Here is a 16,137-nt window from a genome sequence, read left to right on the forward strand (position 1 = left end):
CTAAACTTCTGAAATTTTTCTTCTTTCGTATGAGAATTTTCATAAGTAATGTATTGCACTGTATTTGTATTAGTCGGACGACTACTGTACTGATTAAATTAAAAAACGATCTGGTATCGTACGAGAAACATTGTCGCTCTTGTTCCTTCGGATATTGTTGCATTAATTGTCATGATCGGTCCTCATATGAAAAAATTTTCATACGATTTTCTTATTTGTATGCGTCATTACGATCACACGTGGGTGCTACCTATGCCCACACTTCTTCAGACTGACATTTACCCTTCAAGGCATTTTGATATTCATAATGTCCCCATGAACTGGCCTACTACTTGCATCAGGACTGAGGGCTCTTGATAGGAGTACTGAGACAGGGTGTAGTAATGTTTTCTGGAAGCCATGTACAGCACCCTTCTGGCCTCTTCCACCAGCCATGATCTGCCTGCACTGCTTAGTGAAGCACAAAGACCCAGTGATGATATCAGTGGGTCTAAAATAAGGATAACATAAAAGGTGGTATTTAAAATAAATTAATTTGCAACATTTTTATCTACATGCAAATATATTTGTGGACCTTATGTATGCTCTAGCTGCACAAACTTGCAAAACAATAACTTAATATTTTATGTAACAAAGTTTTTAAAAGAGAACAGATATGCACAAGAGACGGCCATTCACACGAACATGCACTTCTAGTATGAGAATATTTTTTTTACAGTAACAAATGATCACTGACCTTCTCTAGGCGTCGATGTAGCTCTAAAGACTTGTAAAGATATTCCCTTCTCTGCTGGATGTGACTGCTGATGCTCCCACACAAGTGATGAAGCTCATTACATTTTGGAAGGATAGAGTCAACTGCATAGTGATTGCTTAGAATAAGATGGTCACCTTCTCTTGCTAACGCTTGTGCAGTCTGTATCTCTTCCTAGGAAAAAGCACACTGGTTTTCAGAAGGACATAAATTATTAAATGCTTAGTGGTCAAAAATAGCTCAATGTAAAGTGGCTTGTTTCAGATGATTGCACAGCTCAAATTGTTTTTTTTTTCAGTGGATAGAATGAAACAAATTACTTATGAAACATGTAGAACTAAAAAAGTTCAGCAGGTCCAAAACAAAATGAAAGACCATTCTTACCTGGGACTTTTCCTCAAAACTGCAAAGATCCTTCAGGATGTGTTCTACATGTGAGCAGCTGTTCCCCACATCTCTGTATGTTGTTGCCCTCTCAGAGATACTGTCCAGAGCAGCCTTAATCTAAATTGAAATGTAAATGACATAGCATGTATGTTTGAAACTCATATTTTTCCAGATTAGTTAATCTGTGGTTAAAAAAAAACAAACAAAATTCATAAAGCCACCAATACTTAACATGTCCTTTTTCAGATTAAATTGGATTTAATGGCTAGCCTAATAAAGGTAACATTTTGTAAAGTATAAACCATTTGTATTACCAAAAATAAAATTGCAGGCGAGTACTTGTAAAGTGTGAACTACATTTATTTTAGTGGCAGACCCCCTATATTAATTAATTATCTTAGTTGCATAACAAATAGGCACAAATGTTGTGATCCCAGTTACTTCTGGGCAAAAAAATTAATATTTGGCCTGATTGACCTCTTACATTGGTTTATTTCGTAAAGTAAAGAGTGAGTGAATGTGTGTGGATAAGTTAACAAACAGTTTTTCAAATTGAACACAGGCCAGTAACTGTTAGAGTAATTAACCAAATATTATGGGGGGGTTATGGCATACTTTAACTTTCAAGCTTTGTTTTAGAAATAACAGAATTAATTTTGAATAAGAAAACTGGAACACCTCTTGTTATTTGCAAAGATAGGCCCTTACCACAGGATTTTGGAATTAAGATAGCAAATTCAAAGTCTCAATTATTCTTTTCAGTATAAGTCCTCATGTACACTGGGTGTTTTTACAGTGGCTGTTTTTGGCTTTTGACTTTTTTTTCTACAACCAGTAAACTCCCCAGCATGTTATCCTATGTGTCCATGCACACAGACTGAAATCAGCTTTTTTTGGTAGGGACGTTTTTTGGCTGGAAAAAAAAACCCCAGGACTAGTGGGTTTCTAGAAGAGTTTTTTCAGCTGTAAAATGCTCTAATGCTGAAAAACGCAGTAAAACACCGCAAACAGATGTTTTTGGACTTTTTTTTTTTTTTGACCCCAAAAAAATTTTGGGGGGTGAAAAACTACAAAAAAAAAAACGAACAACAAAAAACCCCACAAAACATGGAAAAATGGCGCTAAACACTAATGCAAAAGCGCTAAAACAAAGCTGAAAATTTCACGTTTTTAACGTGACTTTACACAGCTAACGTTACCAGAGTTATCAAAACGTCCAGTGTGCATGGAGCCTAAAGGCGTTAAAAAATAATATTAAAACTCACCTCTCGAAATTTCAGCTCAAAGTGCCGAAGTTGCAGGCACTGTTCAAGCTTTAGTTGGTGTTTAGACCAAAATTCATCAAAAGCGGTTTCTGTTTCATTAAGCTGTACAATAAGCCTGCATGAAAATAAAAAAGGATTAATTTTCTACATGTAGCACTACCCCCTTAGGAATCGCTAGAGATTTAGGTCCCCCTATAGTCCTGCACAGCCAGGCAACACGCATCTTCACACAGCTTGCATCAAGAATCAGAGATCAGTCCTTGAGCATTGGTTTTGTATTTTTTTTTTTAGGGGATCTGAACTGGATAGGGTTAGGGCTGTACATGATGTCTAAGGGAAACGGATGAACTGAGGACAAGTTCCTGCAACGATCTACAAGCCTTCACTGCAGCACAGTCTTTGTTGGAGAGCTAGCCAGCATCTCCTTAATGTACCACCCCAGACCCTAGATGAACTCCTCTTCTTCACCCAGTAATTTGGAGGTATCTGTGAACAGGTGACCTGGTGCCTGTTACTTTAAAAGTGGACAATCCCAAATACAGCAGGTAGCAAATCACAGGGGTGCAGGGGTATGCACTCAGATTCTCTCCTGTACCACTATTAGCTTGCTGGCTACTACCAGACTTTTTAGCTGGGTCGTTACTTCCCTGCCATACAGGTGGTCCTTGCTCAGGGGGCCAGTGCAGTTCTAAACTTTCTTCCTTTCCAGCTCCAGGCCTGCAGGTAGGCTCCATCCCATTGGGTCTCCTGGCAGCCTCCTGCCTTCAGCCTCACATCTTCCTCACTGTCTTCCACCTGAACTCTCCTGTAATTGAGCAGGCTTCAACACTTAAGGGTGCCCCAGCCCTTTGCCAAGCCTTCTGTTGGAGATTGGCTAGGATCCCTCAAGAGTGCAAGCCAACCACTCCTCAGATCCACCCACTGCCTCCTGGCTTTCCTCCAAAGCCCTAGAGCAGGGAGAAATTCCAGAGGGGCTACAGAGCCTCTCAGCTCCTGACCACAATTTTACCTTCTGCCTATTATACCTAGGCTGCTACTCAGCCCTCCTCTCTATCAATCAGGGCTCTAGCTCCCCCTAGATAACAAGGAGGGCACTACATACACATTACAGATGCACAGGCAGAGGGTTTTCAATACTTTTAACATAAGGAAAATGAGAACTGCTTTGCCTCTCTGGAGCCATGTCTCTATCCATATCTGAAATCTGTTGCCTTCTCACAATCTGCTTTTGAAAAGCCACGAACCTGCAGCATTCGTACATGCAACACTACAAAATGCATTTCTAAGGCCATGAAACAGCTGCAACATTACAGAAGAACCTAGAGCCCTGGAGTCCAATCTGCGGCCCTTTCATATGTAGCACCTTCCTAGATGGTTGCTAGGATTAGTTAGATTTAGTACTAGATCACTGTGCTCAGTGGAGATGTCCGTGTTTTGTTAGGTAAATTTAGCTCACTGTAACCAGTGTGGCTGCAATTAGTGTGTTAGGCAAATCTAGGTGTGCTCACTGTAGATGATTAATCAGGTCAGTTCAGTGTTCTCAGCTGCTGCTAGTCTGATAGCTCTCTCTGCTTTTCAGACAAATGTAGAATTCTCTGGCACACAGATGTGGAGCTATGCAGATGGCAGTATGAATATTTATGCAGTCCCGACCAATCCCAGGGAGCAAGGCCCTGAAATCTTCTGGGTAACTGCATAAATACTCTGAAAGACTGGGCTTCTGGGTTTTTTCCTGCAGATGATCAGTCCATCTTGGAGGGCTACTGCCCTCCAGGGCAACACTGGCATGTACTTGCTGTTTGTGAGGCCTAAGGTGGGGGACCTGAGGGCCTGGATGCTGAAGCTAGAGAGCTGACTGAGGGTCTGTCTGCTAAAGATCTAGTCTGGCATCACTGGAGAAAAGGTGTCACTTGGAAGTTGGAAGGAAGCAACCAACTGCCCCTGTATAATCTGAGTACAGATGGATGTGAGAGATCTTAGAGAGTTTTTTGGACTTTTGACACTCCTCTTGTGCTAGAGAGTCAGCAGTGTGTTTTCTAAAGGGAAAAGTTCCAAAGAGCTCAGTCTATCTACATCTCTGTAAAGGGACACTGCTCTTCTTGCTCTGAAAGATGCTGCTTGTGTATTTTTACTACTTTTATTACAAAGCCAAGTTCACAGTTTGCTGTATGCAAGGACTTCTGCTTCAGCTGCATAGAAAGGAGATTACGGTCTACAACTTGTACATAGTTTCTGTTTTTGGAGTATCCCACTGAATTCCCTCAACCCATCCAAGTTCTCCAAAAATAAAGGCAAAAAGAACACCCCTAGACTGCTTGAGGACTGTGCGTGCTCATGTACCTGGCTAGGGAAAAACTTGGGAAATTTATAGCAGCTCCTACGTGAGTAAACGCTACACATAAATGATGTGCAGCTCTTGGACCTCAGCGTCTGTAGTGGGAACATTGATTAGTGTAAATGCATTGATGTCTACTAGCCTCACGTAACATGTTCTCAGTTTCCCATGGTCTTCCAGAGCATATCACTAGCCAAAAATGTAGCATGTTCACACTTTCAGACCTTCATTTCCTCTACTAGGAGTGCAGTTTCTGACAATTCTCTCAAGTACTACATATACTGAACATTACATGCAGCTCCGCGTTTGTGGCCCCTTTAGCTCATAAGTTGACATCTAAGGATGCTATATGGTAAGAGAGCGCACCATGCTACAGAAAGCTGCAAGATATAACTGATTGTCATAAAGCAGACTGCTAAGCTTATGAACGACTTGTTGGTAAGAGATATGCTTAAAAGAAACTGATGATAGAGATTTAAAGTTCTAATAGTAGATATTACAAACACAAATGCCTCACACTGCACAAAATAGGGGAAAAAAAATGCACTAACATGTTTAAAAAGAGTAATGTACTTTTACGTACACTTGCCAGATCTTGCTCCTATCCCCCACACATGGCAGCAAATTGAATTATGTAATATTCTCTGCTGCTCAGAATGCTTTTCTGTGATCTGTACAGTTACTGGGAAGTATCAAAGTGTATTATAGCAGCCATGAGCCCATATGGTTTTGGACACTAGAGGTTTGCACGGTGCCTTCCAACCCCCTGCAAAGATTGTGAAGCACTGCCCAGAGAGAGACAGAGGCAGAGGTGCAAATATAAGGAATCAGACAAACTACAAAGTTCTTAAAACAGCTAATTCTTTATAAAATACAGGGGGGAAAACAACATGGTTTCTCATTTGTGCTTTTCATTAAAAAAAAAAAAAAAAAAGTAACTCTTAGAAAAAGTAGTGGAAGACTAATATTACAGAAAAAGAACAAATTTCACAAACATATTTACATCTATGAAGCTCACACGTATAAAACATTTGTTAAAGTTCCAAAAAGTAAACCATTATATTGGTTTCTCTTGTTATATAGTCTCTTATAAAAGCCCAACCTCATGTACACTAGGCATAATTCTAGATACAGTATACTGATCCTGGAATATCTTTTACAAGAGGCAGCAACAATAAATCATTAAATCTTGAGTTCACATTTTCCCTTTTTGAAAGGATTTCTCTTACCTCTTACCACCTGCTTTACTCAACTGTTCTCACCTCTCCACAGTTGTCTGGTTGTCCATTTGGTCTTGATTCATCTTGTATTCTGGGGTTTCTTTCACAGGTTGCTTAATTTGCTCCAAGATGTCACTACCCTGCTTCAAAGCCAGCTTCAGGTCATCCTGCAATACCAATGAAAGACATATATAAAAAGGAATTGCCATGAACTATAGCATCAAGGTTATACATATGTGGTTTGAATAACGGTCCCTTTGCTATTAGAGTGGATAGTGCTATAAATAATGTTAATCTCTCTTCAGTGAATGGTACACTGAACATGTAGTAGTGAAGCAGATCCAGTGTACAGAATACTGCAAAGTTTTTTCCTCCACTATCCAAGCCATTCTTATGGCAATTTTAAACATTTGCAATTACAGAAAGAATTAAGACAACCTACTAACAGTTTCTATGGAATCTATGATGCAATTAAAACTGTTGCTGGTAAGCTGACAGAACAAGATCGGTTTTGCCAAGAATGGACATGGTGGTAGAGACAAGCAGATATAATTGCAGCAAGAGGTATTTTTTTTTTTTTTTTTTTTTTTTTAGGGGGATATATACTTATGCAACAATCAAATGTCTGTTTTCATGATTATATATATATATATAAACTTCTATGTAAAAACAATTGCAGCAGAGCCATTAAGATATTTGAAAATGGACTTGCGCCTGATTAAACGGCAGGATTGCAGCCTACTGCGCAGCAGCACCGTCCATTGCATATTCAATGAATGTCAGATGAATAAATAATTGTCGGAGGGTCTGGTCACAGCCGCATAGGTTCTGCTTTCAATTTACTACTGTGTAAATCTGCCTCTTTCTGGTCCTACCTGAATAAGATCTCATGACCAAAGCACACAAATTGTTCTTTCCCCTGTATCCCTCCCCCATCACACTCTCCAGGTTTCTCCTGCAGGCACTGCTCAGTCTGCAGACACATTCTCCTAAGGGTCCTTTTACACGGGCATTCCGTTTTTCTTTCTATCAGTTCAGTCACGTTTTTTCAAAGAAAAAAAACGGGTGAGTTTACATCAGTTTTTCTTCTGTATACTCATTCGTTTTTAGTCATCAGCTGTCAGCAGGGTTCCCCACTGACAGCTGAATGTAGTTAAAAAAAAAAAAAAAGCCAGCAATTTAAAAAAATGGCTTGGGGTCCCCCCCTCCATCCATACCAGACCCTTATCCGAGCATGCAGCCCGGCGGGTCAGGAAAGGGGGGGACGAGCAAGCGCCCCCTCCTGAACCATACCAGGCCACATGCCCTCAAAATGGGGGGTGCTTTGGGGTAGGACCCCCCCAAAGCACCTTGTCCCCATGTTGATGGGGACAAGGGCCTCTTCCCCACAACCCTAAGTTGTGGGGGTCTTCAGGCAGGGGGCTTCTTGGAATCTAGAAGCCCCTTTAGCAAAGGGGCCCCCAGATCCTGGCCCCTCCCCCATGTGAATGAGTATGGGGTACATGGTACAACGCTACTAATTCACAGAAAAAAAAAAAAAAGTGTAGTGTGAGAAAAGACAGGAGACAGTCTTTGACAAGTCCTTTATTAAAAGAAGGAAAATAAAAGAATGTACTCCGAAGTAGATCCAATGTCAATTATGATGCCTGCCGCCGTCCCCAAGAAAAAAAAAAAAAAAAAGGCTCCGCCCCAAAGCACCACCCCATGTTGAGGGCATGTGGCCTGGTATGGTTCAGGAAGGGGGGGGGGCGCTCGTTCCCCCCCCCCTCTTTCTGACCTTCTGGGCTGCATACGATCCGTTGACATACGTTTTTCGTCCGTTCTGGGTTTTTTTGCAGAAGAAAAATAGGGTTTTCTTCCATTCAAAAAAAAAAAAAAAAACACAGATGTTAACGGATGTGGACATTAACGGATGTAAAAAGATGTTCATCTGTTTCCACCCACAAGTCCATAGAAATACGTGGGGGTCAGTTTTTCATTTGTAAACTGACAGATGAAAAACGGACATACGGAACACCCGTGTGAAAGGGGCCTCACGCACAAATTGCATGTTGTGCACTTTCTATATCCACTCTACCAAACGTACCTAGCAGGGCCTTCAAAGAACTGCTAATGAGGCTTTGTTATAAATTGCACGGTCATAAAAAAATCTGGAAAGCAGCAATACACATCTAGGAGTCAAACTGAATTTTTATACAGCGGGTAAAATAAGTATTGAACATGTCGCCATTTTTAATTTATGTGTAATAAAATGGAATGACACAGGGAAAAACTATTGACCACATGAAGAAAGGGAAATGCAAAAAGATATGGAAAGCCAAGACACCAGCTGAAATCTATCAGTAATTAGAAAGCAGTCCTGCCACTTGTCAGTGCAAATTAATATCACCTGGTTTAGTCTCAACTGATGGCCTGAAAAAAGGTGTCTCATTACCAAGGTGTCACACAAAAAACATCTCATGATGGGTAAAAGCAAAGAGCTCTCTCAAGACCTTCGCATCCTTATTGTTGCATAACATACTAATGACATTGGTTACAGAAGGATTTCTAAACTTCTGAAATGTTCCAGTGAGCACTCATTGGGCCATAATCCAGAAGTAAAAAGAATATAATTTCACCATAAACTGTACACAACCAGGTGTCCTTAGCAAGATTTCTGAGAGAGGAGTGAAAAGAATTATCAGACGCATTGTCCAAGTGCCAAGGACCACTTCTGGAGAGCTTCACAAAGACCTGGAATTAACAGGTACAATTCTTTTAAAGAAAACATTAAGTAATGCACTCAAGAGCCATGGCCTGTATGCACGCTCACCACGCAAGACCCCATTGCTGAAGAAAAAATGATGAAGCTCGTTTAAAGTTTGCTGCAGAACATTTAGAAAAGTCTGTGAAATACTTGGAGAATATAGTCTGGTCATATGAGACCAAAATACACACCATGTTTGGAGGCCAATTGGCACTGCACATCACCCCAAAAACACCATACCAATTGAAGTTTGGAGGTGGGAACATCATGGTGTGGGGTGTTTTTTTTAGCATACAGTACTGGCAAACTTCATGTCATTGAAGGAAGGGTGAATGGAAAAATGTACCAAGACATTTTTGATAAAAATCAGGATGATTAAGATGAAATGAGGGTGGACATTTCAGCAAGACAATGAACCCAAACACAAAGCCAAGGAAGCTCTCAATTGGTTTCAAGGAAATAAAAAAAATAAAGCTGCTAGAATGGCCCAGACAATCAACTGACTTGAATCCAGTAGGAAATCTATGAAAAGAACTAAAAAGGTCAGAGTTCATAGAAGAGGCCAAAAGAACCTTCTAAATTTGAAGACTGTGTGGAAGAATGGGCCACCTGAGCAATGCATGCAACCAGTTTCTCCATACTGGAGCCATCTTAAAGTGGTCATTACCAACAAAATATTTTGTACGAAGTATTAAATAAATTTCAGTTAGCGTGTTAAAAACTTTTTTCCTGTGTCTTTCCATTTTATTACACATAAACATGTTTTGGTTTCTTTGCATGTATGGATTGCATGGGTTGTTACCGACATGTGGTGAACATTTCATGTCAGTAGCAAATATATTTACTGAGAAAAACAACAATGTATTCAATACTTATTTTACCCACTGTACATATCAAACTCTCAGTTCTAATTCATATTCCATGATTTCTAAAGGTAATATATCTTTATAAAAAAAAACTAGACTTATGTATAAGATACCAATAGTTTAAACACAAAACACAAACATTGGACCTCCTAAAAGAAATAAGAGAGCTATATAATATTTGGTATATAACAAATCTCAATTACATTCTGCAATATAAAATGCTGGCCTTTAGATTGTGAAACTTTGTCATATGGGAATAAATATGTAGCCAGGATTGGTAGCAAGGGTGTGCCGATTGTAGCATAAGACATTCCAACCCCCTATCCAACAGACCCTCCACACCTTTTTGATTGGGTGGAAGTTAACCCAGAGACACCCTTTAGAGGATCAATAAAAGGTTGGGCCCTTTTTTGACATCAATACAACCGAGGATAACGAGAGTCACGTTATAAAAAAAACAAATTCTATTTAGTCCTTCAACAGTCTTGCATATGTGTCTCTTTCCTTATGCGAGAGAAATAACTGTTCTGAAAGTCCTGCACACTGTGAACACACTCCGTCAGAAATTGTTTAGATCTCCACTTCACCATACACAATGCAATCCAGCCACCTTCATTCAGATGCTCTCACCTGATCACTAGACCTAACAAAATTTGTTCTCATATGTCTTCCTCTTTAAGTAGGGTGACCATTGCCATGACTGGTCTTCCCTTCCAAGGATACCCAGAACATCTCAATCCATTTCTATTTAGGCTAATCCATTGGCTAATCCATTGGCATATCCATTGGCATATTTACAATAGAAGCTTCAAATGGGAGGCCAGTTGGAAGCTATGTTCAAGCTAATAAGGCCATGTTTTCATTTTATCCTATAAATGTCTCTGAGCCTACCATGTCTACACACAGAAGGTGGGTGAGCGCTCTCCTAACACACCGCAATGAGATGTTAGTCCTCTCCCAGTGTTCTCTGCAGGTATTCAGTATCATATACAGCAAGTGAGAATGTCACCAGCACACCAATGATCACCAATATAGGTCCAAAACTTTTAATAAACAATTATAATTACAGCAAGGCAACGTTTTGGAGTCTTGCAGGACCCCTTCATCAGGCATTTGACACATTTCACATGCCTGATGAAGGGGTCCTGCGAGACTCCAAAATGTTGCTTTGCTGTAACTATGCGATCATTCATTAAAACTTTTGGACCCTTATTGGTGACCCTTGGTGTGCTGGTGACATTCTCCCTTGCTGATTCTGTTCCGTTCCAGCCGACGGTAGCTGCAGCACCCAATTATACACACAGCCATTTTTAAATGCAGGAATGTGTGCATTTGGATTAACTACTTGCAGTATCACTATACGTCTTAGTCCCCTAACATCAATGGAGCTTAGCAACCCTTCTCTCCGGTGCTCTCCGATCAGCAGCCAGTGAATTCCAGCTTCACAGGGCATTGGTCAGATATGGTATATACATAGTTACATTGGTCCAAGCTGGTCCAAAACCTGGAATTTCTTTAAGTATGCTAGGTAAATTTCATGGTAAAAATTTCAATTAAATAAGTTTTAATTTCAGGTTGTAACACTACAAAATGTGAAAGACAAAAGGGTGTGTGTGAATATGTATGCAAAGCGCTGTAATAATGTGTGGGAAAAATTGATAAAATGTGTTATTTTAAATCAACCTTTACACATCAACAGCAATCCTCCATCACTGTTTATAAGTACTATTCCAAGGCAGTACTAGTAAGAGGGCCTTTGGCCAACCCTGTAGACACAAGTTTAGATGGTTGTGTATTATTCACCTTCATCTTGTCTTTCTTCTCAGTGTGCACAGCTAGAAGAGCACTGGTTGTAGACACATCATTGGGGAGCTCTGTCTCGGCCAACTCTGTTCCAAAAACTTGCAGTGTCTGTGCAGTCTGCTTCACCATTAGAGCAAAACTTTCTATAGCCTAGGAAAACAAAATGTCACAGTAATAGGTTTATAACATATTGATGAGCAACTTTCTATATTTCTATAGCCTAGGAAAACAAAATGTCACAGTAATAGGTTTATAACATATTGATGAGCAACTTTCTATATTTCTATAGCCTAGGAAAACAAAGCGTCACAGTAAAAAGTTTATAACGTATTCAATTTTAGCAGAAATGTATGTTACAATTACAAGTTCAAGCACAAAAGACAAGCTCATAGTGCTGTCTACTGGGGCAATAGTAAGTATCTGAAATGTGCTCGTGGTACTAATAATTCTTAAATTATTGCATCATCTACAACCAATATCATAATAACTGCTATTCCCTTTCTGGTCGTAGGCTCTCACCTCACTTTCCTAATCACTCTAACAAAATTAAGTAAGCGAAGAGTTAAAAAGTGGTCATGCCAGAAGTGCTGCAGCAAGTTAGGAAAGTAGCCAGTTGACCACCAATGCTATAGAATAATCTATACTATAGTATAAAAAGGGAAGGCACAAGACGGAAGGAAAAACAAACCAGTGGAACACAATGTAACTGCTGTTTATACAGTCTATTTTTTTAAATAAAAATTGTACATTTACGTGAAGTTTTTCTTAAAGGGTCAGTCAATTTAGAACTAGCACTCCATTTCGATAGATGCAAAAGTGCTAAACCACCTGACAGATTCTTCTATTCCTCAAGGACTCTGTTAAGATATCTGCAGTTTAGTTCTGGCCTGCGCACATACTGTGGCCATTATGAGGGGCTACAAAATGATCCCTTTAGATTTTTTATTTACCATGGAGAATGCAAAAGGAGAAGCTGGAACATAAAAGGGTAAAATGGGAAAACCCCAAACTATTTTTTTTAGGAGTCAAAGATTTCACTGTCAAAGTAGCAAAAAAATTAGGAAGCCAGGGACTGACTCAGCTCATATGTCCCTAGCTATAATTAAAAGATCATATTTGAGTGAATATAGTGGAAAAACCCTCTTAGCAATGGGACTTTTAAAGCACAAATGAAACCAAAAATGTTATAAGGAATAATAGTTTAAAAAAAATATTTATACAGTATTGTAAAAGGCATAAAGTTACAAAATATGGCGGTATCACCGAATGTGATGCAGCCATGGTGTCTAATCAGACCTGGCTTATAACACCATAAGGTTTTCCGTTTTTGGGATTTGGATGCCAAGTCATCACTTACCCATATTAAGTGTCTCCTGCCACTTATGCACCCTTATACTACCTAGACCAATACTGGGGATTAGGTATCCCACTTGGTCGCCCCTTGGTGGCTTTAGAGGGGCCCCTCCAGGAGACGAATAGAGCGACGGTTGTCCTTTTCTTTCTTCACTCCCACTATGAGAGGATTGTGGAGTCACCGGCTACACTCACCTGACTAATGATTTTAATCTTGGCAGTTTTCTCACATCTTCTGCCCCCACCTGAGGCTGTGTGTCATGCTTTTGGAGCACTTCTGAAGAAGAGATTATGATTGGTCTCGAAACGTGTCATGTGCAAATACATATACAAAAGAAATGCAGCGCTCTAAAATTAATATTGGAATTAGTAGACACAGTCCAGTAAAACAGCAGTGCTCCTTGTTTCCAAGTGTAAATGGTAGAATTTTGCACTAACCAGAACGCGCATGGGTAATGCGCATATATGTGTAAATCCTGAAGATCCTTTTCTCCACTTAAGGCTGGTCAGGTATATGGCTTGGAAGAATGGAGATCCTACGCCCTCATGTGGTGGGAAATAATCCAGCAGGTCAAAGCTATGACGATCCAGATGAACCTCCACAGGAACTGGCACAGGAATCCCAAGGGCTACAAGGATGGAAAAGCTCCTCACAGGAGACACAGGGGAGCACTCATAGTGTAGTAATTTAAAACTTTATTTGAAAGCAGCACAGGTGCAGAATACAGGAGAATAGCCAAGTATGGGCAAACACACTGACCCTATTAGATGTCAAAATGGCCGCCGGGCCTCCTCGTGGCACCGGCGGCTTAATGTCAACGGCGTCCTAGGGTCCCACCTGACGCGTTTCGTGCGCACGCACTTCCTCAGAGGTGGAACATAGGGCTGCCGTGACCGTTCGATCGTACTTAAATACCGTAATGCCGTATTCCGCGCATGCGCACTGATGCGGCGCCATCTTGCCGAAGTCCGTGCGTCCGCGATACTCAAGTGCGCATGCGCGGGTGCCATTTCACCGTGGGCCAGGAGAGAACGGGAATCACTGAAGAGCGGCTCCATATAAGCGGAGCTCGGCTGTCCGAGATAGGCTCACAGCGCATGCGCGAATGCCAACATCCCGTGTATACACAGTGCAGTCCCCCTGGCGCAGAGAAAAATGAGTCTCTGATGGTAAATGGCAGCAGAACACAGAGCAATAATAAATGTGTTCTTCCACTGACAGTTACATGAAACCAATGTCAGTTTGAGAAGGCCCTTTATCAGGGGCATCCCATACAGAATGATGCATATAAAAGAAGAATAATATAAAAACCAGATCAAAATAAACAGAGAGCTGGTAACAGTGCTGCTATAATAAAAGGCCATTAACTCCATATGCCCCAAACAAATGAAGCGGGGTTAATGGTAAATATAAAACCGATTGTAAATCAATCATAATGTCATGCCCCCACCGTAGGGAGAATTACCTATGGATAAAATTAGGGACACCACGGTGGAATGGCAAAATAGTAGTAGAATAACGCATGGGAATTGGTCAACAGAGATTCGATCAAGACCCATACATGGCATCATAACATATATAAAACGTGCAAGGTAAAATTCCAAAATTATGGAATAAAGATAAATAAAAAATAGAAAGAATTAAATAAAAAACAAAATGCAGTTGGCACCAGCACAATAGAAAGAACTGGTAAGGGTCAGAATGCAAATTGTACAAGCGCATGTAAAAGATGACAGAATTAATGAATGATCCTATATCAATACGCAATAAGGGCCTAAAACATGGTATAAACTGGTCCACTTAATTGACCTGAATATGTGAGTTGGTAATGGAAAATGGATAGTAATATGTCTAATACCAAAGGTGATGGACAAATCCACAAACTGTTGGTCAAGCACCGTAAAATTAACTGTTGTCAATGAAACAATTGACATCCAGTTCGATATTCAAACCTGCAGGATACAAAGTATCTAATTCAAAGATGTGTTTAGTCTCTAATTGTGAGACGGCCCTAGTTTTACAAGTACCTCTCCAATGTGGAGTCACAATGTCAATGCCCACAAATCTCAAGCTGGTAGGGTCTCTGTGGTGATGTTTCCTATAGTGGAGGGACAATGAGTGTTCCTTAAATCCCTTCTTGATGTTGTTAACATGTTCTCGGAGGCGGTCCCTAAGGCGCCTAGTAGTCCTGCCAATGTATTGCTTGAGACAGGGGCATTCCAGTAAATACACCACAAATCTGCTATTACAGCAGATAAATTTATCGATGTTATACGATCTCTTGGTTTGGTTGGAGGTATAGGTGTTTATCTTTCTTTTCCTCATACCATTACATTTACAGGCGATGCAATTGTTGCATGGGTGGAAACCCGTATAGTTAAACAGAATGGGAGGTGATTTAGGCATGGTAACAACATTAGGGGCTATTTTATCCCGCAAAGTGGACGATTTACGAAAGATAACCTCGGGTTTCTCCGGAAGTATCTTAGCAAGGGTGGTATCAGCCCTCAAAATCCCCCAGTTCTTAGTAACTATATGTTTAATGGATCTATATTGGGCAGAGAATGTTGTAATAAATGGGCATACCAAATTTTTCGGTGGTTTCGTCTGGGTATTTAGTAAATCATGCCTATCCATGTTGGTTATTGATTCCATAGTATCATTCAAAACCTTCCCGTCATATCCTTTCTCGAGGAATCGTTCTTTAAGGATATTGGCTTGCATATGGTAAGTGTCGATGTTAGTGCAGTTTCTTCTCAACCTAAGGAATTGTCCCTTTGGTATACCCGCCAACCAACTGGGGTGATGACAACTCCCTAGTGGGATGAAACTATTTCGATCGGTGGTTTTGAAAAAAGATTGGGTAGTGATGTGTCCACCTGTATTGATTAGAGTGAGATCTAGGAAATCAATTTCAGTGTTGCTAAACTTGTATGATAATTTAATATTCACAGAATTATTATTGAGGGTAGTGAAAAAATTTTTAAGTGATTGTTCCGTGCCATTCCAAAACAGGAGCACGTCATCAATATACCGCTTATAATACAGCAATTCAGGCCAGTCCATAGCATAGATGTTATCCTCCTCCCAATAGGACATGAACAAATTTGCCAGGCTGGGGGCAAACTTTGCCCCCATGGCAACCCCCTTGACTTGCAGATAGTAATTACTGTCAAACCACATGTAGTTCTTTGACATTGCAAAATTCAGAAGCTCCAGTATGAAATCGATATGTGGAGGGAGTAATGAGCTCTCATGTGTGAGGTAATACTTAGCGACTGTCATCCCATCTTTATGGTCAATATTGCTGTACAACGCCTCAACATCCGCTGTTACCAAAAAAGAGGATGGAGGAATAGAAATGTCTTTGATGGAATTCAGGACATGTTTCGTGTCCCTAAGATAGG

General features: G+C 40.4%; 1 protein-coding gene across 4 annotated transcripts in view; it reads right to left on the minus strand.

Annotated features, from left to right (window-relative positions):
- Positions 1–16,137, minus strand: part of MCF2L (MCF.2 cell line derived transforming sequence like) — a 249,336-nt gene that overhangs the window by 43,870 nt on the left and 189,329 nt on the right. For all 4 annotated transcript variants that reach the window (XM_089693565.1, XM_089693564.1, XM_089693563.1 and 1 more), the window contains 5 exons: positions 11,377–11,526; positions 6,004–6,128; positions 2,407–2,521; positions 1,139–1,258; positions 737–928 (listed from right to left, as the gene is read on the minus strand). In XM_089693565.1, coding sequence (XP_089549691.1) covers positions 737–928; positions 1,139–1,258; positions 2,407–2,521; positions 6,004–6,128; positions 11,377–11,526 — 702 coding nt within the window. The remainder of the gene's footprint in view (positions 1–736; positions 929–1,138; positions 1,259–2,406; positions 2,522–6,003; positions 6,129–11,376; positions 11,527–16,137) is intronic.

The sequence above is a fragment of the Staurois parvus genome, unplaced genomic scaffold, assembly GCF_062004578.1.
Source record: "Staurois parvus isolate SC_StPar_1 unplaced genomic scaffold, SC_StPar_1.0 ptg000634l, whole genome shotgun sequence".
Taxonomy (NCBI): Eukaryota; Metazoa; Chordata; class Amphibia; order Anura; family Ranidae; genus Staurois; species Staurois parvus.